The sequence below is a fragment of the Aythya fuligula genome, chromosome 17, assembly GCF_009819795.1.
Source record: "Aythya fuligula isolate bAytFul2 chromosome 17, bAytFul2.pri, whole genome shotgun sequence".
In the NCBI taxonomy this organism is placed as follows: domain Eukaryota; kingdom Metazoa; phylum Chordata; class Aves; order Anseriformes; family Anatidae; genus Aythya; species Aythya fuligula.
The window spans coordinates 14,221,980-14,245,635 of record NC_045575.1 but is presented as its reverse complement, the minus strand read 5'-3'; the positions used below and the strand labels follow the sequence as shown (position 1 = coordinate 14,245,635).

Below are 23,656 nucleotides of genomic sequence, written 5' to 3'. Positions count from 1 at the left end.
CCATAATAGCTCAGTGGGAAAGCAAGTCTGACAGCCTGCTCCCAGCATGGCTCATACCTGCTCTTTTTGAAGGGAAAAGTGGCCACAGAGTGACACTTTTGCAAAGTAATCTTGCGTGTATGCATGAATCTGATCTGCACAGACTGCTAGCTGACATTTGGCCACTTTTACCCCTACCTCCATGTTAGTGAGGGTGTCTCTGAGGACACAATCTAGTTATGTGTAAAAAGCATCCAAAATAGCTCAGGAATGGAGGCAAGACTGTGGGCTAGTGCACTGAAGAATATTCTCGGAGGCCAAAGGGCTTTGCTCTGAGACCAAGGCTGCTTCCTTCATCTGAGCACTCATCCAGAGCTGGCTTGGGTCCTGCTATGTGCTGTGATCAGTGTTGCACTTTGTACTTGAGCATGCATAGGACTGACTAATCCAGGCCTTGATGAAATGTTCTGAAAGATAGCAAAGATCTCTCTCTCTCTCTCTCTCTCTCTTTTTTTTTTTTTTTTTTTTTTTTAATCTTGTGTGGAATTACAAGAGTCCTATGCATCCAACACACACATAAGTATCGATCTCCAATGTCTTGGGTCCATTTGCCTTATTTATACCAACTTACTCTTTTACTATTGTCTTCAAAATCTTTTAACCAAATGTGGATATTTCTAATCACACCCAAATCATGAACTCACATATTAGGCTTTCAAGAGAGGAATATGCACATGGATTTAATGGATTTATTTGCAACTAGTTTCAAATCTTGGAAGGGTGACTTGGTGCAAATACATTTGTAGTATAACATGTTGTTGATGTTATATCTTTTTCCTCCAACATTGCAGAATGTAAAACATAAAACTTTGTAACTAGATTGTGCCAAGATCCATAATTCACAATTTCATCAAAGGACAAGTCTCCATATTGCTGCCAGTCTCTTTTAGGGTAAATGTTCTGACAGTGAAAGGAGAGAGGCGTTCAGAGTAGGAAAAAAAATGAAGCCACTAAAATGCAAATTTTATTCACAGTTGGCATGTTTATAAATATATATATTACATTCTTACAATCTACAGTACATTCTAAATATAGAGGGATTCAATCTAAGTGGTTGTGGGAGGGTGGGTGTGCATTAAACAGAGCAACCTAGATTCAATGACAGAAAGAGACTTAATAATAAAAGGGGGGCAAGGAATCACTCTGGAAAATAAAGGATAACTTGAAATATAAGCTGGAATTTAGTTAACGCCTTGGCACTTTGCCACTGGTCACCAGAGACTGCTTTTGGACCGCACAAAAAATGTCATGCTTTTAGGGCTGGAGGGTGTATCAGACTCAAAGGGAAATGACTGAAATCCTACCATATGTACATCCTTATCAGAGGAAAACAAAAGATAACCATCACTTCTGGGAGAAACAAATGTTACCTATTGAGTTTAGCTGTTCAGATTTCAACAGAGTTGGATGCGCAGCACTCCTCTGTGACCTTTGGGTGCCCTCTAAACATGCTGAGCAGGGGCCTAAAGAAGCATGAGCAGGAGGAACTGAACAACCTGACCTCTCCCGGGAAGGGGGAGAACAAAGAGGCAGTTGCTGTTTGTGTCTGAGTTCAGCACAAGTTACACTTACTCTAGAGAGTGGCCAACTTTGGTAAATGGCAGCATGTAAAGCAAGTACTGGCTTTGTACTAAGTGTCCATGCTGGATGAGAGCACGCCATGGAGAAGCAAGTGTGCATGGAAGGGAAAGGAGAAGCCACTGTGCTCCCAAAGTTGACTGAAGCTAGCAAGTGCCCTCAGAACAACAGACAGGGTGCACTCCTGGGAAATGGCTGAGAATATAAATTTGAAACAGGACAACCAAAGAAAGTGGGCTTTTAAAAATAGCTTGTTCTCTCAAACTTTCCAAAACAGACCTTCCTTTGTATGAGTGGTATTCTGAGTGTAGGTTATATCTTCTCCTATCTTACAAATTAAGAAATACTGAAAATTGGCTAGCAAAGTTTGTTACCTTGGCATCTACTTAAAAAGACAGTTTCAGTTTTAGCTGTATATGTGTATCCATTCTCAGTGCTTGGGAGGCAAACATGCTGGTTGGTAAACAGCCCAGTTACTCCATTTTCCCCTCCACATTCTTTGGAAACTCATGACTTTGCAGCTCTGGGAGCTGCTTTGCTCACACTGTTGGCTTGTGTCAGCTTTAAATTAATGTTCTTGGATGGATATTCTCTGCATGTGTCTTGAATGACATGCTGTCTTTGTTGATCTATTTATTCTGAGACCAATTTTTTGCTTTTAACCAAAGCTTAGAATATTGAACAGTAGAGCTGTGCAATCTTTGTAATATCCAAACTGCACTGGAGTTTCTTATATTTATTGATTTCCTGGGAAAGCTCAGAGAATGAGACCATATTATTTTGCTAGTTTTTTTGTCACGTTACCATGCATCAAAAAATCTCACATATCTCTTACTTCCATCTCTGAGCACAGACAAGACTTGAATTTTAAGAGCTGTCCAGGATCTCCGATCTCCCAGCTGCTTTTGGGTGCCTTTTGGGGGCTCCATGGAGTTATTATCCACCAGCTGATTCTTGTTATCAGTACAATGTTTTGCCCCACTACCCAAAATTAAAGGCAGAAGGTGAGTGAAAAACAAACAAACAAACCAACCAAACAAAAGAAGTCTTGTGTCTCATTACAAATTTTCATGTAATCTTTCCATATACTTTTTAAGTTCTTTGCACTCCCCCAGGTCCATATCCTGGCAAACCCATTTAATGTCATCTTCACTGCTCATCAAGATTGAGTTGACAGTTGGGCATCCATCATCAGAGGAGATGGTGGTAAAGGTGGTGAATTTAACCCGTTTCCTCTTAGAGGTAGGAGAAGTAGATGGTTCACTTTTCTGTTCTTTCCCTTCAGTGAATGTGGACTCAGTAGACATAAAAGCTTGTCCATTAATATTTTGGGGAGCATTTGTGTTGAGGAGATATTTGCTCTCTTCATAGTCTCCTCTGTCAATGGCTGTAATACGTTCATCTTGTTGAGATGAGAAATTTATGTGATTCTCTAGAAGTTCTGTCCTGTTGCTCAGCCCAACCCAGTCATGAGAATGGCTCATGCCTTCTTGTTCGTCAAAGGGAACTTGCTTGTTTCTGTACTTCAAAGCAAAAGTGACACAATTGATAAGGAAGACCAGAATTGCCAGGCAAAAGACTCCCAGCAGAGCATACATTCCTATCTCCAGATCACTGAGTCCCCTGGGGGTCTGCACAAGGTCATTCTCTTCCAAGTCTCCATTGCTTCTTGGCAGATCCACCTGTGCAGGGAAGCTTGTGAAATCTATGGGGATGTTCTGCAAATGACTGTCATCATCCAGGAGGCTTTCTCTGTCTTCTTTTTTACTTAAAATAGATTTTTGAGTGGTGGTCCCTTTGCTTTGCTCTTGGCCCATCGAGGAGCTGTCATACTGGCTGTCTGGCCCAGCTCTCTCCTGCAAAGTAGTTTTCTGATGCCGGTCACTGGCATGATTTTCTATGTTGACACCACTTCCCCTGTGTTTACTATCGCTGATGTTAGGGTTGGCATCACTCTGCCCAAACTTTACTTTAATGCTGCCGCTTCCAACAGCCAGGACACTCTTCCTTTTGGATTTCTGGCATGATTCACTGATCACCATCTCCACCTTCACCAGTGTCCCCTGGCCTTCTGTCTCAGCTGCAATCACGGGCCACTTGAATTTGGGATCATGGTGAATGGAGACCACCTTCTCATCCAGAGATGTAGCTGACAAAGAGAAGTCTTTGGAGTCATAAATATCCAGGGGCATGACAGATCCATCACTGAACTGAATCCAGCAGCTGATGGCTGCTTCCTATTTTGTATAAAACAGATATACACACATTCAGAATAAATGCTTAGGGAAATTTGTTCTGTCCCAGTCTATTTCCTCCTCCTCACAAGATCCGCATACCGTTTATAACCAGAAAAGAAATAAAAGGGAGAGTAAGAAAATTAATGCTAAAAGAAATACTTGTTTAAAACACTCGTTGATAATAAGATTTGTTTCCCCAAAGGTGCTTAAAGGAGCTGTATTCCCTGGGCTTCACAGAATCTACTTCAGCATCATAATAAATTACATGTCAGAAGGCATTACCAGCTACTGAAATCATTTACTGCTGTATATTTAAATGAAAAAAAATATATTAAATTTATTTCTAAACTGCTTAAAATACAAAGTCTCCTCTTGTTACACACAACACATGTTAAAAAACACCTAATATAGCAAATAGACCCATACATGGCTCCGTACCTTAAGTCTTTGATTTTTGTCTCTCAAATGAAGTGTTTTATGCAAGCAGAGGAGACAGATCAGTTGCTTTTTGAGGAAATGGCCAGGATAATTTTCACGCTTGTTAGCAATTAAAAGCAAGACAATAATGAAATTTAATCTTGTGTCACAGCAGTACAAATTGTATACTTCAGAGTGCAAGGAGGTTTACTGAATGTAAATGGGACAGACTTGAGTACCGGTTCTTTATTTTCATGTGCAATGTGTAGGGTTTTTGTGAACCTTGATTTTTGTTTTTTAACTAAGACATTTTAAAGAATTCTTATATTTCAGAAAACATGTGCTCAGCTGCTTCTGAATATAAGGTCCTCTAAGGACTCTCAAGCAGCTATCAAAACTTGCCGTGCTACCTGAAAAACTCTTGGCACACACAAATCATTTACAAGCGAAATTCAGATAGCTCCATGGGACTCCAATTCCTGCTTCTGACTGTCTGACTTGCTCTGTTTCAGTTCACTACTTACACCTGATTAAATACTGCAGAATCCACCCCAGAAAGACTCCTGGCTTGATGAATGGATTCTCCTGTGTCTAAAAGGATGTACACTCTTGCCCAGCGGGAGCCAGGCCCACCTTGCTCTGAGGAGGATCCTGGCAGACAACCACCCAACCAATAAACTTATAATCCTACTTGTTGAAAGCATGGTTACAAGAGTCTTGTTTCTTTAAATAAACAGTTTTTTCAAACAGACGGTACTTACATCATAACAAAATGTACACACAGAGAATAAATATTTATCATTATCTTTCAAATAATTTCAGCACATAGTCATTTACCTGTTCAAATCACAGAAGATAGGCCTCCAGTCTTTTGGGATTGTGTTGTGCATAATCTACTGGCCTGATTCTGAAATCCTTACAGTTGTAAAGCTCCCTGTGCTTCAATGGGAGATTTGCTTCTATCTCTGTTTCAGGACTGAGCCCTAAGACTTGCTGACACTGTCATAAATCCCAGCTTTGTGTTTATTAATCTTTGGATGTTTCTTGAAGGCTGCATAGAATTTATATAATCGGCTCTCATCTTCCCACTGTGTTGCTTAAACCTGCATAATCATTTAATAATTTTGCATTGCTCTGCTTATAGGGACTGTGCTCTGTAAATCATGTACTAAACAACGGAAGGAATCAGATGCCTTTCAAAATGGAGTCAGGCCTTGAAGAGAGGCGTGTGCATACTTTCCTTGCTGGTTTAATACTGATCTGATGTTGTTCTGATACCCCTCTATCTAGAGAGGCACTCATCCAGACTCCATTTCTGGGAACAGAAATGTCATAGCTGGGAAGTATACTGGGACTAAATGCCATCGAACACAGCTTTGGGGCTGCTTTCAAGGTACTTTGTTTAATTCCCCAAGTCAGCAATGGATTAGCTTACTGACCTTATTTCTAGATGCCTGGCATTGATTTCATAACTCCTGAAAGACTATGGGAGCCTGATTTTTATCACCCTATAAAGATGGAAGTACTGCATTATTTCTCATCTTGCATCCCAAGGATAAGACCTTATGATGAATTAATGCATCTCAACAGTTGGCCAGATTTCAAATGTGTGTGCTGCACTCATTTACTTTTAAAGCTCAGAACATGCTTAAGAGTTAAGAGCCCAGTGCATCCTTGACATAAGACCCAGAGTGATGGATTTGGGTTAGAAAAAAAAGTTTAAATTTGAAATGTAGAAGCACAAGGACAAATATCAAACAGGAACTGATGGAGATGTGGCAAAGTCCAAAAGCCCTCAGTAACTGTACACAGCGACTGTGCCAGCACATGGATGGGTCAGCATGAGGATTTAGATCTGTGAGAGCTTGAGCAATGCAAAGTTTGGCTGAACCATTCTTAGAACCAGAAGACATAAAAGAGGACATCTGATATTGCACATGGAGCAACCTCGTGGCAAAGGCAGGAACAAAGCTAATGGGCAGTGGAGAGAAAACTCACATTTCCTTCGGGCACATGTTAAGATTTATCGTGCCAGGAGAACCTGGGAAGGTCTGAAAGGTCTGACTGAAGAGAAACGAAACATCATATAATAGTGATCCCTAATATAGGGACTAAGAAAAACAGGAAAAAAAAAAAAAAAAGATTTATGAAATCATGTATCAGGAAACGAGTCAGTGCTGATTCATATTCTAGTAATGAAAGGGATGAAAGAATGAATTCTAGAAAGAATGTATTCTAGAATGAAAGGGATGTTCCTCAGCCATTTAACATGGTTATGGGAAGTAAAAGAGGACGAAGCATTTGGCAGTATGCAAAATACCTTCTCATTTAAAGATGGACTTAAAAAATTGATTTAGTTGCCTGTATTAGGAGGCTGAACTCAGAAATGTAGCTGGCAGTATCTGCTCTGATCTAGTTAGTGCTGGATGGGACAGAAAGGGATGTATGTGTGCTGCTTATTTATGACACTTCACTGAGTTGCATGTGTTATTTGAGGGATGCAACCAAGACAGATGGGGCATGCTTATTTGTTGACTCATGTAGCTTAGACATTGCACTATTTTTGTGAGATCTTTGTTTCTCTATGTGAAGGCACCTGGTGGCCTTCAGACAAGAGTGCCCATAAAGAAAATGTTTTATTAGCCTATTAGTAATAAAAATCTGCTTGATCCCATCAGCTTGTAAGATTGGATGTAGTGAATTAGAGCAGTGTCCTTCCACAATGTGGTATATGTGAGCAACATATTTAATATGTTTTTTAATAAATATTATTTTTAATATATTATATTAATAATATAATAAATATAATAAATATTATTTTTAATATCTTCATCAATTATCTTCTTTAATATCTTCATCGATGATCTGGATGAGGGCATTGAGTGTACCCTCAGTAAGTTCGCAGATGACACCAAGTTAGGTGTGTGTGTCGATGTGCTTGAGGGTAGGAAGGCTCTGCAGGAGGATCTGGATAGGCTGCACCGATGGGCTGAGGTCAACTGTATGAAGTTCAACAAGGCCAAGTGCTGGGTCCTGCACCTGGGGTGCAATAACCCCAAGCAGAGCTATAGGCTGGGGGATGAGTGGTTGGAAAGCTGCCAGGCAGAGAAGGACCTGGGAGTGATGGTTGGTAGTCGGCTGAATATGAGCCAGCAGTGTGCTCAGGTGGCCAAGAAGGCCAACAGCATCCTGGCTTGCATAAGAAACACTGTGGCCAGCAGGGCTAGGGAGGTGATCGTCCCCCTGTACTCAGCTCTGGTGAGGCCGCACCTCGAGTACTGTGTTCAGTTTTGGGCCCCTTGCTACAAGAAGGACATCGAGGTGCTTGAGCGAGTCCAGAGAAGGGCGACAAAGCTGGTGAGGGGTCTGGAGAACAAGTCCTGTGAGGAGCGGCTGAGGGAGCTGGGCTTGTTCAGCCTGGAGAAGAGGAGGCTCAGGGGCGACCTTATCGCTCTCTATAGGTACCTTAAAGGAGGCTGTAGTGAGGTGGGGGTTGGTCTGTTCTCCCACGTGCGTGGTGACAGGACGAGGGGGAATGGGCTTAAGTTGCGCCAGGGGAGTTTTGGGTTGGATCTTAGGAAAAACTTTACTGAAAGGGTTGTTAGGCATTGGAACAGGCTGCCCAGGGAAGTGGTGGAGTCACCATCCCTGGAAGTCTTTAAAAGACATTTAGATGTAGAGCTTAGGGATATGGTTTAGTGGGGACTGTTACTGTTAGGTCAGAGGTTGGACTCGATGATCTTGAGGTCTCTTCCAACCTAGAAATTCTGTGATTCTGTAACAGTACCTGCTTCGGAGATTGGAGCAGCTCTTGTGCTACTGCTGTAGCAAAGATGGCCTTATTGCTTCCAGGACTCAGCTGCAGAGAAAGTGATAATCCAGTTACCAGCTGCACTCCCAGATCAGTTATTGTCACCTTCTCATCCAGGACTGTCACTGTCTTCTCAGCTAAGATAGCATCTGAAAGGGGGGACAATATCTGAAAAGAAAAAATAATTAAAGTTAGCTGCAGCTATTTCACATAGCACCAAGCAAAATGGCTACACAAAGATACTATTATATAGACAAGTGATATTTAATGGGCAGAATTACTCTTAACAGACACTATTAAAATATAATTAAGAAACAGCTAGTCTCATTTTATGTATTCTGCATCAATAGGATGTTCATAACGTCTTTTACCAATGTAATTGTAATCAGCTATGCTGCTCACATCTGCAATGATAGCCACACCTGTTTCAGATGCATTAAATATTTTAAATGCAATCTTCATGTGAAATGGAATTATGTTGTTAATGACCATGTTTTTAGGTAGTATGTATATAATGCAATCTATACATTTATACATAATTCTTAGAATAAATAGCAGTATTACCTCTCCCGTTGAAAGAAAGGCTAACACAAACATACTGCTACAATAAACACTCACGGTACTGTATACAGAATTGACAAAAAAAGCTTGTTTTGTTAAAAAATATGCATGGAGGTCAGTGCACTGAAACATGACGCCCAAAGATGTTCATTAGCAAGCAAGTTGAATTTAATGATCCATTTTTTTGCTGAGGCGATCGGCTCCGGGGCAGACGTGTTCTGCAGCGGAGCAGGGGACCGAGGCGGGCAGGGCTTTTTGTCCGGCATCGAGGCCACTCGGGGGAGCCGCCGGGACCCGGCTGTCCTCGCGAGGGAGGCTGACGAGGCGAGGGCTGAGCCAGCAGCGCCCCCTCCCAGGCTGTTTAAAAGTTGCCCCTAGGGAGCGCGAGCGACCAGGAGCGCGGCGACCAGGATGGGCAAACAGGGCGTGGCAGTTTGCGCGGGCAGGGCGAGCGGGGGGCTCATCGTCGCTCTTTTGCAGCTGCCTCTCCCTTCGGTGCTTGTAACCTGCTTGCGTAGAACCTGACCATGGTATCGACCAGGCAGAAAACCGTGGCCTCCGCATCTCGTGCGGCATCTCCAGCCACGGTCGCCAGTGTGGCTACTCAGACGGAGGGCTCGGGGAAACACGCAGCCGTCCAGGTCCTGGGCTGCAGAGTGTGCCCCAGCCTTCTGTCGGTTTCCGACAGCAGTGGTGGGTATGCCTGTGGGAGGTGTGCCCAGGTTGAAGAACTGCTCAGCCAGGTAGCGGAGCTCCGGGAGGAGAACAGGCTCAGGAGCATCAGGGAATCAGAGAGGGAAATTGACTGGTGGAGGTGCGCTCTACCCTCTCTGAGGCAGGCTCACGAGACTGCCACGGCACAGGCGTCTCCTGTTACGCAGAAGACGGAGGTTCCCTCCTCCGGCCAGGCAGCGGGAGGAGACCTAGATCAAGGGGGGGAATGGAGGCAGGTGCCTATTCGGGGTGGTAGGCAAGCCCTCTCTCTGCCCACCTCACCTTCTCATCTACCCTTAAATAATCGATATGAAGGACTAGAGCAAGACAATCTAAATGACAAAGTAGACAAACACCCGTCCCAGTTGGAGGGGGCGCCTAAGACAATGCGACCTACACATCGCATTGCCACATCATCCTTCAAAAAAGAAAGAAGGGCTATTGTTATGGGGGGCTCCCTCCTGAAAGGGACAGAGGGACCGATATGCCGACTGGACCCAACCCGCAGAGAAGTCTGTTGCCTCCCTGGGGCTCGGGTGAGAGACTTTGCCAAGAAAGTCAAGCGCCTGGTACGGCCCACTGACTACTACCCGCTACTGGTCTTTCAGGCTGGTAGCGATGAAGTAGCAACAAGAAGTCCGCAGGCGATCAAAAGAGACTTTAAGGATTTGGGGCGACTACTTAGAGGATCAGGGGCGCAGGTGGTGTTTGCCTCTGTCCTTCCGATAGGGGGGATCGAAGCTGAAAGACGTACTGTTCACATAAACTCGTGACTTCGAGACTGGTGTGACCGGCAGAATTTCGGTTTCTTTGATCATGGGAAGGTCTACGCTACACCGGGCCTGATGGCACCGGATGGGATGCGCCTCTCTCGGAGAGGGGTAAGGATCTTTGGTCAGGAGTTGGCAGGGCTGATAGATAGGGCTTTAAACTAGAGTTGAAGGGGGAAGGGGCTAAAACCAGGCGCGCCGGTGAAGACCTAAGGGATGGTACGCTAGAATCAGAGGGGCTGTGTGCCAGTGAGGTCCTTTGGTCAGATCCACAAGGTGCTGAGTGTAAGGAGATGCACTTGAAATGCTTTTACACAAACGCACGCAGTATGAGGAATAAAATGGATGAGCTAGAAGTCCTGGCCCAGTCCCGCAACTACGACATCATCGGCATAAGCGAAACCTGGTGGGATGAGTCCTGTGACTGGGGTGTTGCGATAGATGGTTACAGGCTCTTCAGGAGGGACAGGCAGGGTAGGCGAGGTGGTGGGGTGGCGATGTATGTGAAGCAGGGGCTGGACTGTGTGGAACTTCAGGTCAGCGATGGCAAAGTTGAGAGCCTCTGGGTAAGGATCAAGGGACGAACGAATAAAGGGGATGTCGTTGTGGGAGTCTATTACAGACCGCCTGGCCAGGACGATAGCGCCGATAAATTATTCTTTACAGAACTAAGAGAGGCCTCGAGATTAAGTCCCCTTGTCCTTATGGGGGACTTCAACTTGCCGGACGTTAACTGGGAGTGCCACACGGCTGACACGAGCAAGTCCAGGAGGTTCATGAAGCACCTAGATGATAACTTCTTGGTGCAGGTGCTAACGGAGCCAACTAGGAAAGGTGCCCTCCTAGACCTGTTGCTAGAAAACAGAGAGGGTCTGGTGGGAGATGTGGTGATTGGTGGCCGCCTTGGTCATAGCGACCATGAAGTGGTTGAGTTCAAAATTTACGGTGACAGAAGGAAAAGTGCCACCAAAACCTCATCCCTAGATATGGGGAAAGCGGACTTCAGGCTGCTCAGGGAACTAGTCAGCAAGGTCCCCTGGGAAACTGCTCTTGAAGGCCTCGATGTCCACCAGTGCTGGTCACTCTTTAAGCGATGCCTCCTAGAAGCACAAGATAAGGCAATTCCAAAATATCGCAAGTCAGGCAGGCGGGGCAGGAGGCTGGCGTGGCTGACCAGGAATGTTCTAATGGAGATTAAGCGGAAACAGAGAGTGTTTCGCTACTGGAAGGAGGGCCAGGCGTCATGGAAAGAATACAGGGATGCTGTTCGTGTTTGTAGGGAGAAAGTTCGAGTGGCCAAAGCACACCTAGAGTTGAAGCTGGCTGTGTCTGTGAGAGAAAATAAAAAGGGTTTTTTTAGATATGTAAATGGAAAAAGGAGAACTAAAGAATACATAGGGCCCCTCCTTGATAGGGAAGGTCTCCTCACAGACAATGACGTAGGCAAAGCAGAGACGCTTAACGCCTTCTTTGCCTCTGTCTTCAATGCCGATGATGGGCTTCGGGACCCAGGGTGCCCTGAGCTGGAGGGCCAGGACGGTGGGGATGACAAACTCCCAATTGACCCTGAACGTGTGCGGGATTTGCTACTCCACCTGGATCCCTACAAGTCCATGGGTCCGGATGGGATTCATCCCCGGGTGCTGAAAGAGCTGGCAGATGTCATCGCGGAACCTCTTTCAATTATTTTTCAACGATCCTGGGAATTTGGAGAGGTCCCGGTAGACTGGAAGCTGGCAAATGTTGTGCCGATTTTCAAGAAGGGTCAGAAAGAAGACCCTAGCAATTACAGGCCTGTCAGTCTCACGTCAGTGCCTGGTAAAATCATGGAGAAGTTGGTTCTCGGACTTATTGAGGCGCACCTGGGGGACAAAGCAGTCATTGGTCCCAGCCAGCATGGGTTTGTGAAGGGTAGGTCCTGCCTAACTAACCTGAGTTCCTTTTATGATAAGATCACCCGTATGGTGGACCAAGGGAAACCAGCTGATGTGATTTTTTTGGACTTCAGCAAGGCTTTTGACACGGTTTCCCATAGGATCCTACTGGACAAAATGTCCACCATACAGCTAAATAAAAACATCATACGATGGGTGAGCAATTGGCTAACGGGCAGGGCCCAAAGGGTTATGGTAAATGGGGCTGCGTCAGGCTGGCGGGCGGTCACCAGTGGGGTCCCTCAAGGCTCCATTTTAGGGCCGGTACTTTTCAATATTTTTATAAACGATCTGGATGTAGGAATAGAAGGTATTTTGAGCAAGTTTGCTGATGACACCAAACTTGGAGGAGTTGTGGACTCAAATGAGGGTGTAAAGGCCTTACAGAGGGATCTGGACAGGTTGGAGAGCTGGGCGATCACCAACCGCATGAAGTTCAATAAGAGCAAGTGCCGGGTCCTGCACCTGGGACGGGGAAACCCTGGCTGCATGTACAGACTGGGCGATGAGACGCTGGAGAGCAGCCTAGAAGAGAGGGATCTGGGGGTCGTGGTAGACAGCAAGTTGAATATGAGCCAGCAATGTGCCCTGGCAGCCAGGAGGGCCAATCGTGTCCTGGGGTGCATCAAGCACGGCATCGCTAGTAGGTCAAGGGAGGTGATTGTCCCGCTCTACTCTGCGCTGGTGCGGCCTCACCTCGAGTACTGTGTGCAGTTCTGGGCACCACAGTATAAAAAGGACATGAAACTGTTGGAAAGTGTCCAGAGGAGGGCTACGAAGATGGTGAAAGGCCTGGAGGGGAAGACGTACGAGGAACGGCTGAGGTCACTGGGCCTGTTCAGCCTGGAGAAGAGGAGGCTGAGGGGAGACCTCATCACAGTCTACAACTTCCTCGTAAGGGGGTGTCGAGAGGCAGGAGACCTTTTCTCCATTAACACTAGTGACAGGACCCGCGGGAACGGGGTTAAGCTGAGGCAGGGGAAATTTAGGCTGGACGTCAGGAGGGGGTTCTTCACAGAGAGGGTGGTTGCACACTGGAACAGGCTCCCCAGGGAAGTGGTCACTGCACCGAGCCTGTCTGAATTTAAGAAGAGATTGGACTGTGAACTTAGGCACATGGTCTGAACTTTTGGGTAGACCTGTGCGGTGTCAAGAGTTGGACTTGATGATCCTTAAGGGTCCCTTCCAACTCAGGATATTCTATGATTCTATGATTCTATGATATATGGTACAGAGCATTTTTAAAGCACTTTATAAGAGGTATTCCTTAAATATAACTTGCACTCAGCCTTTTTGCCTTGGATCTTTCTTCCCAAAGGTTTATGTGCACTTGTGGAATCATTATAAATCTCAGAGCTTTGGAAAGTCATTTAAAAAATCTAGAGATTTTGCAGAAAGTCATAATCTCTAATTCCATTTCTCCAAACCTGACAAATTGTGTTGTTGACAATTGTGGTTGTTATTTGTTATTTCCTGGTTTAACAATTTGGAATGATGAGTACTTTTTTTTTTTTTTTTTTTTTTACTTGTGCTTGTTAACTTGTTTTCTACTTTGTGGTGTCACTGGAATAATCTTTTTCTTTGTGCTCCATTGAGAAATTTGTGGCTCCAACTTCTGTTGCTAATGCAAGAAGCTGCTATACACCTGATCAATACCTTGGTTCCTGAAGTTGTGGGTTAATGGTGGAAAGGGAGTGATTAATGACATTTTCCTACCTGAATTGTCGTCATTCCAAGCTCCTGTCCAATCAAAACCTGTCCGTCCTGTAGCTTAGCAATTCTTGGCTCCTCCACCTGCATGAAGTCACTCACCAGGTCAGTGATGTCAATCTGCCAGTCAGAACCCAGTAAGTAGCTCAGCTGGCCCCCGGGGTCCGAGGCTTCAGCTACAAACTGCGTGAGCACTCGTACCATCGCATGTTGGTACTGAAGGGTGCATCCTCTTCCCTTCCGTTCATCCTCTTCTTCATCATCACTGTCCCTGGCTGGTCTGGTAGAACACCAAAAGTCAAAAATTAACAGAAATTGGTGCTAGGAGAGTTTGCAACAGAAGAGCTATTGCTGGCAGAAGTCTGCAGCCTGGATGGTGGAAAAAAGATCTGTTGCCCCTTCGATTGTTCTGTTGCCGTTTCTGTCAGTGCATTTCTGAAATCACTCAGGTAATTTTAACCCCACTTTAACCTCATTTCACTTGCTTGTAACTGAGGCCTTCAGGCTACCTGGGTCTCCAAAACAGCTGCTAAAATCACCAACTGGCTTGCTAGCTTCACTGCTACCTTGTCCTCCACAAAGCTCTCTCACATGATTCCCAATGTTAAGTCCTTACTTTCAGGACACCTGCACTTTTTTCATGCTGGATCTTCCCATAAACATCTTGGTGTTGCCATGGAAATCTCTGTCATACATACTTACACATCTCTTTATGTATGACATACAGGTTGAAATCATGTTGCCACCAAAATGCCCATCTCTCTGCTCTGCTACTAACAGAAACCTGGTAATAAATGATGTCTTCATAGGTAGGAGAGAATAGCAAGTGTCTACTTTATCCATTTGTTCTTCTGGTTCTTAATAACACTGACAACTAATACGAAGTCTAGATCTGCCTACATGCATTCTCTGTCCTGTCCTCACATACCACTGACTTGTGGGTGCAGACAGTTATCCTTAAAGCCCTACTCTAGCAGTGTCATGACTTTGGGACTCTCATCAGTGTCATTGGATCCTACAGCACTAATATGAAACAAGCAAGCATCAATGGTGCCATTAAAATGAAAAAATTATCTGGCAGGACCTGTGAACCAGGCTGGAGACCGGCTGGTCTTGGCAGAGCTGCTCCTTGGTGGTGTCTTCTGCTGCCCCATGGCTGACCCTGCTGTACATGGCCAACTGTCTCTTTTTGTCTCATTCACTAGCACTATAAAGGGAAATTGATTTCCAACGTAGGCTTGTGCAACCTGCAGCTTCATTTCCCTCGTAAGTCCAGTGCAGAAGCCTATTGAATAAATGTCTGGTCACCTTCAAATTCACACCGGAATTGCATTAAGGCCAAATAAGCATGTTCAGATCCACTGGCCCTGACAGGTCTTTGGCAAGTGCACAACCCAGAATGAACATCCTCTAATGAAACCTACCTCTTATTAGAGATGATGGGGACTCTCCATCCCTTGATCTGATTTAGTTCTGTGTCAGAGACCTCTATCTGCAGCGGGAGACGAGGAACCCAGACTGTCATTTCTAAAGGGGCACTCAGATGCTGGTAAGTAAAATTAACTATGACATTCACTTTGCCTTTCATTTCCTTTCCGTTGACAAAGACATAGTCACATCTGTCAGAAACCTGAAAAAAAAGGAGAAAGAGAAAAAAATTAATGAGTGTCTTCAGAAATTATAAAGTACACTACATGCTGAGTAAGTGAGTGGGAAGAAGAGAAAGGATATAGGTTTAAACTAGCTCCAAGTTCAGAGGACAACTAGGAATAACAAGAAAGATGCCTGGTGTACCCTTAATAGCCTGTATAATTTGGCATCATTTTAACAGGTAGGCTTTTTCCTGCTATAAACATTTCCATTATAATCTAAGATAAAAGAACAGCTTTTTTCTGTCCTTAATTCCCACTCCACACTAGGATAGTCCTAGTATAATGGCACTGAGAGGATTTCCCTCTTTTCCACAGAGCTCAGCCAGACTGTCCTATCCTCCTCTTCTACTTTGCGAGCAGCCCAAGGAGTATCACTTGCACGTGGGGAGGAACAGGTCGGTAACTGCCTGTACATCTAATTCAGCAGGAAGCAGTTGATCTCTTGTCAACCCCAAACTGGTTCTTCAGGAGTCCCACTGCTGGTGCCAAAGCATGGGCTGGTCACATCAGCCTAATCCTAATCACTGGGAAGGGGTTCTCTGATGCCCAGTGATGTTCACTGGGGCCGAAGAGCTTCATTTCCACTACAAGCCTCACAAAGGTCTTATACAATGTTCTGTTCAAGCTAGTCGTGATGTCACTTTATTTATTACCTGCAGCTCTGGACATCAATGTTGCTGAGAGTTACTAAATCTCATTCAAGCAATTTAGTGGCTATTGCAAGCACCTAGATGAGCTGACAGTACCTGTTCATTACAGCTAGTTAAAATATATGAGTGAATGTACACATCGAATAATTTATTAACTACCACTTTACCATGCTGATGATCTGAAGGAATGCTCTATTAAAATCCTGAACTCTTCACAATCCATTACCAGTAAGGCCATCTATCCCATTCTGTGCATGTATTTAATATTTTGGACTCCAAGATGCATAGTCTCATCCTCATCTGAATTTAATGCCATTTTCTACTTTTCTGTTTAAATGCTAAATGAATTTAAATCGTATTTAAATATCACCAGCTTTTGTGGAATAATTTGTATTCCTAATATTATTATCTTTAAACAACAACCCCCTTTCAGACAGTTCCATAGCAAATCCATTTCCATCCTTGCTTATCTGAGCCTAGGTAATGTACCAAAAAAAGGTTATCATGACACTAGCAATGTCTCCCTTGCAAGCATGGGCTGTTTTTAGGTCAAAATCTTATCATTGCTATTGGTTTCAGCAGGAAAACATCAAATTTATTTACAGCCAGGATTATGTTTTTAGGGATATTCTCACATTAGCATGTTTTACAGGAGTTCTTAAAAGCTCCTATCTAGATCCAGTCTCACTGTGCTATACAGCAAAACCAGTTGCTGCCACAAAAGCCTCAAAGCATGAGGGAATGTACCATAAGGACAGGGCCTCACAGCAGGCACCTGAGCAAAAGGGAGTCCCAGCTCCGGCTGAGCATGAGCCACTGGCACAATAATATCATCATAATGCTGATCCAACCTGGCTGAGCTGGGGAGGGTAAGACATTGCAAAACTCTGAGAAAAGTTTCAGGTGAGCCTGCAAAAATGTCTATAAAAAAGGCTGGAGGCATGAGCACATTCTCCTTCTGGGAGCAGTGTGCCTGGGCAGGAGCAAGAGAGCAGACACTGTCTCTGCATCCCTGCAGAAGGCACGCGTCACACTCCCCGGGCAAGAGCTGCTTCCCACCTGCAACATCTAATAGGCCATCCGACAGGCAGGAAGTCAGAAGCCCTTCAGGCAGTGCCGGGTACATCTGCTCCTTTTCTCACCCCATGTTACCTTATTGTTGTAAGTGAAAAACTTCTATTCCTTACTGGCACTGCACTTATCCCTGTTGCCTTTTTGTATTTTAAATGCTGCTCTCAAACCAGGCAAGTCTCCTGTGTGCTAACAAGCTCTGTCTGCTGCTTTCTACCTTCCTTCTTTTCTCTGGGATATTGGCGAGAAGAGAAACTGGGCAAAGTCTCAAAGTGGTGATTTCCACCTGAGAGGCAGCAGATCAAAGCAGAAAACAAGGTGGCCCCGAGGAAAACAGTCAGCCTGAGGGCTGATTGCCCTCAGGTCTTTCACTTGCCTTTGTGGACTGCGGGCTGGGCAACACTTACAAGTGAATGGCCTGAAGACAAGGATTTTCTTTGGTAGGGCATGGGACCAGGTAATAGCTTCCAGTGCCTTCCCCACCACTGCTGCTTCCAGCTAGCAACACCTCGTATTTGTGCATCTTAGCTAATTAATGCATTAGGCTGTCCCCATGGGTGACTGAACCTAGGACTGAAACCATTTCCTAATGATTTAAGGGAAGAGGTAAATGTCTGTGCCTTGCAGCACAGAAATACCAGCTGAGGGATGCTTCCCAACCACCACAGTGTCTTCTGCAGAGCACAGCACAGCCCCACTCCTCAGCAGACCTCTTGCACCAGGGCAGGCAACCTGCCAAGCATCCTCCTGCTGGGTAGAGCCTCTCTGCTTGAGCAGTGGCTTTTGAAGCATTCCTGCACTGCACAGGTGGGATTTGGCTGTTGTTTTCGTTGGCCTGTGTGTGTGTGAAGAGCAGTTCAGCAAACAGGGGCTGGAACAAGGCTGAGACTCTCCCAGGCAATACAGATAACTACTGCATTACTCTGGTAAGAGATGGGAATCAGGCTCTCAGATTTTAGATTCATTAATGCTCAAGCAATAGCAACAGAAAGAATACTTGGCAGGCAGAGACTTCAGTTTCAACTTTATCAGGGGTTATTAAAGAGAGAGGGAGAGTTAAAGAAAAGAATCCAGCCATAAAAACCTGCTATATGAGTGATTCAAGAAATACCATGACCTTGTGCTCTCAAGATTATGATTTGCAAAACAAACAGATGGTCAAGGAAAAAATGACTAGGCTTGGGATACTCGCTTGTTCCTGGTTCCCTTTCTTTAAGTGAAGACAGCAACAACTATGAGCTCATTCAGTTCCCAGCCAGCCCTTCACTGTTTGAATGAATAAGCATCACTGTTCTGCTGCAGTTTGCATGCAGTCCTAACAGAGCAACATCAAAACATGGTGCAAAATACAGTACATTTTAATAAATCAGGCCAGGACATTCAGAAACGGGTCATCAATAGAAAGGCGGATTAGCCATGCCTGTGTTATTGCAGACACATCCAAACCATTCATCTTCCAGCACAAGAGAAAGAGTAAAAAAGATGTAGAGAAGGAAGAAACATCAAGCTTCTGTCTCTTTTGAGACTGAGTTTTCTAAGCTGCCTGTTGGAAAAGAGTGAATATTTTGTGAAACAACTTGGATGGGGCTCAGCTGAGGCTCTGCAGGACAAATATGCACATGATAAGCAAAGAGCCGCCAAATGCAGCTCAGCAGCTGGCAACCTCCAGGCAGTCCCCGGGGCTGACACAGGCTGCGGGAGCCCCCAGGTCTCCCCACACACCCACAGGCTTCTCCACAGTGGTGTCAATGGGGGCAGCCCAGGGGAGCTTCTGCTGCTACTGCCTTTTTGAGCCTGCTTGTCTCCATTCAATCTGGAATGGCTTTCAATCCCTCGGTCTGTCAAGCAGCTCCCTTTCTTCAGCGTTAATTCACATAAACAGCTTTTAACTCCCAGCCATCCCCAAACAGACAGATCAGCTGCCAGTGTCTGTCCCCAAACAGATAGATTTCAGAAAACTACTAAAGACATTAAAAAATGCAATAGGGTTGGAGCAAGGTGGGTGACTTGGGAAAAAGCAATGTGTTTTGTTTCCAAAATATTGGGACTCCTACCCATAAGTCCTTTTCCTTCCCTCCTGCCTTTCAGCTTCGACCTCCCAGGGGTGGCAACTCCAGTTTTCAGGAAAGGTGAAAAGGACTTGAGAGAGAAGGAGTAGATTTTGTTTTACTGCTAATGTAGTGCTGGTACACAACTCTGTGTGTTGTGGCCACTATAATACAAGGACATTATAATGCTATTAAATACTTCTGGTGCTGTGCTCCCTTGCTAAAGCCTTTCAGGGCTTTGTGTCATGGGAGCTTTTCACACAACTACGCTGAGCTGCCTTCCATTAATTAAGGGCAGCTGTACTCACAAGATGCTCCACCAACACTCTCAATAAATGAGGATCTTTATCTCTTGAAGGATCTGGGGTATGAATGGCTTTTTTTGGGTTTGAACTTGGTAGGATATAAAAGTGCTTTGGGTTTCACTGGGCTCCTGTGGCTCTACCTCTTTTTCTTAGTGAATTGACAGCTTCCTCTGAGCACACACACATCTAATCCCTTTGTGCCAGGGCAGCAGAGGTCAGAGGTCCCTCATTGCCAGTATAGCACAGGATTAGGAATTATATTCGTAAGTGTGCCATGTACGTACCATCCACATGGCTTCTGGCAAGTTGGATGTTGAGAAAATCAGATTTCCCTGATTTTCTGATTTTCCAGCAAATCAGATTTGATTAATTTATCTTAATTTCACAGTTTGATAGACTATCTGTGGAAGAAAACACTAAGCCCTTTGAAGCCTTTGAAAAAGGACTGCAGCCAGCCTGGGAAAAACATGGAAAGCAGCAATAAGATCTCTCAGAAATCACACATCACCCCTAGCACGCTGGCCTCCTGCATCCAGTTCTCCAGTGAACATTGATCCCATCCCTTTCCTAAAAGCACTTCACTGCTCTTCCCATTACCCTTTTGCAGGTGTCTGTGGTCTCTGGTAGATATGAATTTGTGTGGCTGGCTATTCCTTCCATCCCATATACTCCATGTGATGTTTGGGCTAAGCAGAATCAAAAAAATTAAGGGAAAAGAGAAATATACATCCCAACTCCCAGAAGATATACCCAGTATTTTACTGTTAGCTCAGAAATAACTGTAACATTCTTCCCCCACCTCATTATCGTTAGTAAATTCCCACGGGATAACAGTAAAATCCTTACAGGAAACTGCTTTTCTGCTACAGTAATTCTGTTGGAACTTTTACAAAGTCACAGCTAATAAGTCTTTGAATATAAAATGTATCTAGAGCAGTCCTGGTTTAGCCATTTCAAGGGTGGCCAATTAGGAAAGCAAGTCTCTGATATTTCCACATAGAATCTGTGTTTTGGAAACACTCTGGGACTCTGTCCTCAGCCCTTTTCTGCAAGTGATCCTTCCTCCATGCAAGCACTCTCCATTTCTAATATACACTTCAAGCACAGCCCTGCCACCTTGGCAAGCTCATGGGATCTCTTCTGATTTAGCACTGCACACATTTGCCTTGGTCTACCAGCATAAATGGTGATATTTAGTGACGTAAGTTATGTTAATGTGTCCTGCCTAAATCATTGCTGTCAGAAGAAGAATGGGGAACCTCTTATAACCATTAAAAATGAATGAGGAGGGAAATAAATAAGCAAAGCAGCTCATTTGAGCTATAAAAGACTCCAGAACACAAGCTGTGTACCAAAGTACAAAAGGATGAGGCCATTATTAGCTCTATAAGTCACTTAGGAATGACTCAAGGGAGACGGAGTCACCTTTAATCACCCACGCTTAACCTGCGGTGTTGAAGTGCGGTTCGTTACTGTGATAACTGACTCCAGCCTGAAATTACGCAATGCAGAGTTAAATATAATGAAGAAGCAGCACAGGGGCTAGATCTGCCCTAAGCTTACTGTATGTCTAGAGATGGGAACTATCCTAGTCTGGGATTTTGAATGGACCCAGAGGTTAAGAAATCAGCATCCACAGATCCAGTGGCAGCAGCAGACCTGTTAACTGCTCTGGATGTTGCTGGAATTAGGATCAACCACAGAACAGTCACTCTTGAGAAATAATTACAGCACCTCTGTGTTGCAGAGAAAGCTTCCCTCCCTCCCTCCCCCAAAAAGAGCCAGGAATGGCAAACAGCTATCACACTGAGTTCAGGGCTGCTCTTCCTGTCCCACCAGTAGCCAGGGACTTGCAGTTTTCACGTGGTTAATTTCCCAAGCTGGGCTACGCCACAGCTGCCCACAGAAGAATGACTTGGTTTGAACTCTAACTAGTTGATTCCATCCTGGTTTTAACTCTCGCACCACTGTAACACCATCCCCATTTGGGGGGATTTGCACTGCAGAAGGTCTTCTTAATTTTAAATATTTAAAATTTTGACTGTGGTTAACTGAAATACCTACCAAAATCTGGAAATAACCTTTCAAAGCTGGTAAATTTCAAGTTGTGTTCAAACGGCTTCATATCTCATCATTCCTTTTTATCTGGTCCCCGTTTTGTGCAGAGACATTTTGTCTCTTTAGAGGAGGTGCCAAGAGACATGTCTCAACTCAACAGATGCAGAAAAAACAGAGGAACAGAGGGTGTGCTGACCTTTGAAGGTCCACACCTTCCAAGTGCCCACTTTTCTGCAGTGGTTTTCCTATTGCAGCATGACACCAAAAAATGCTGTGATACACAATTGTATCTGCTTTTTTACCCAGATATCTTCCTTAGTTTCTAAGGGTCCTAAGAGCTTGTTTCCTGCCATGCATCTCTGTAGCATCGTGTTGCAGACATAGCTGACAATGCTTCAGAGAAAGTTCAACAACAGATAGATATTAGCAGAGACATGTGCAACTGAAGAATGTCTCTCATATTTATCTTATTTTATTTTACTTTTTTTACTACACTCATCTACCTGGAGCACATTATAGGTGTTATCGCTGAAAAGAACTCTGATGCCAATTTATTTCTAAGAAATTTTTAGTTTGTTCTGTAACTTCGTGGCAAATATTATCCTCAGCAAAATATACCTGAGTGAAATATGCAATAACACATTTTAAAAGGTCTCACAATTCTGGGCAAATGTCCAAGTTTAATACTTCTTTTGTGAATGCTATGGATCTGACATAACATTAGCAGTGTGTTGGTGTAACAAACTTAAAATACCCTCATTAAAAATGTCTCCTGGGGAATCACCTTTCATTTTTCTAAATCAAGACTTGGAGTATATATTCTTGGTAGTTTTTTCCCTCCAGTGTTGACTTCGCACCCATTTCCAGGGCTAAGAGCAGCCAGATATATCTTTATGCAGTGGATTCACACAGACTTATATTTTTCAAGGACGCGGTGAGAGAAGAGCTGGTGACACGCAGTCATTTATGGACACATTACTGAGACCCTCACACACCATCCTCACTATGATGCAGTACATGCCTATGGGCTATCTGCAGCCTGGCAAGAGCTTCTTCCTTGTCCCCACTGAGCCACGGTGCCCAGGAGGGATGTGGGCTGCTGTGTTCCTGGTGTCGAGTGGTCCCCTTTCCACAAGGCTGGTGCTAGAGCTGCCTGGAGCACGTGAGCTTCATTTCAGGAGGGCTTTTCAAGACACCTACATTTGGTTTCATTTTTGGGTCATGAAATTCAGTTTCATTTCAATTTCAAATGATTAAAATTATGTAAAAATACCATAAGATCAAGAAAAAAGTTATTTTAAAGTGGAAAATCAAAACATTTCAGTTTGGAAATGTCAAAACAAGATATTTCTTTGACACAACAGGAACCTGCTATCATCCTTTTCTTTCTTTTTTTTTTTTTTTTTTTCTTTCAGAGATGAAATTCTAGAAAAATTAGCATAATTTCATGAAGCTGTTTTACAAAATTACAAATTCTGACAGAACATATTCTGTAAAATTTTATTCAATAAGCTGTAATCAGCTGTGGCCACAAATCACAACAAAACCAACACAAGGAAACTCTGCTCAATAAAAATCCAATCACTTCACAGAATCTGGAGTACCTTTAGAGAAATTAAAAGTGCTATTCTCTTTTGCAGGAAGGAATGTAAAGGCACAGGACAACCTTTCTGGAAGTCTGGGATTAATTTCTAACTTCATTACACACCTACTAGATAGGTATGTATAATTTATTGAGACCCATACTCTCAAGGATATTGAAGTCTTTACTCCCATTGAACTCAGGGGAGTTTGGTGGTTAAATCTCTTTAAGAATCTGGGCTTTGATCTCCCTGTGATACATTTGTAAAATGTGGAATGCTCTTCCCTTGTTTTACAAGGATTTTGCAAAGCTTAATTTATAAGAAACAAGAAAGAGCCCAGGTGCTAGGGTTACACAAGTACAACTTTCTGTTGCTTAAAAATTATTTGTAGTTCTGAGAACAGCCCTTCACTTTTTCCACCTGCACCAGGAAACAGCAATCACAGCTACCCGAAGGCATGACACAGTTCTGCGGGATGTGGCATAGGGTGAAACTATGTCCCTGGCAAGCAGGCAAAG

The 23,656-nt window shown here is 44.2% G+C and overlaps 1 protein-coding gene across 3 annotated transcripts in view; it reads right to left on the bottom strand.

Annotated features, from left to right (window-relative positions):
- Positions 1–1,018: 1,018 nt before the first annotated feature.
- The window catches only part of TMEM132D (transmembrane protein 132D), a 255,996-nt gene continuing 233,358 nt past the window's right edge, over positions 1,019–23,656 (bottom strand). For 2 of the 3 annotated variants that reach the window (XM_032199359.1, XM_032199362.1), the window contains 4 exons: positions 15,196–15,401; positions 13,778–14,051; positions 8,059–8,250; positions 1,019–3,854 (listed from right to left, as the gene is read on the bottom strand). In XM_032199359.1, coding sequence (XP_032055250.1) covers positions 2,676–3,854; positions 8,059–8,250; positions 13,778–14,051; positions 15,196–15,401 — 1,851 coding nt within the window. In that variant the 3' untranslated portion in view covers positions 1,019–2,675. The remainder of the gene's footprint in view (positions 3,855–8,058; positions 8,251–13,777; positions 14,052–15,195; positions 15,402–23,656) is intronic. The other variant, XM_032199360.1, reaches the window with a different exon arrangement.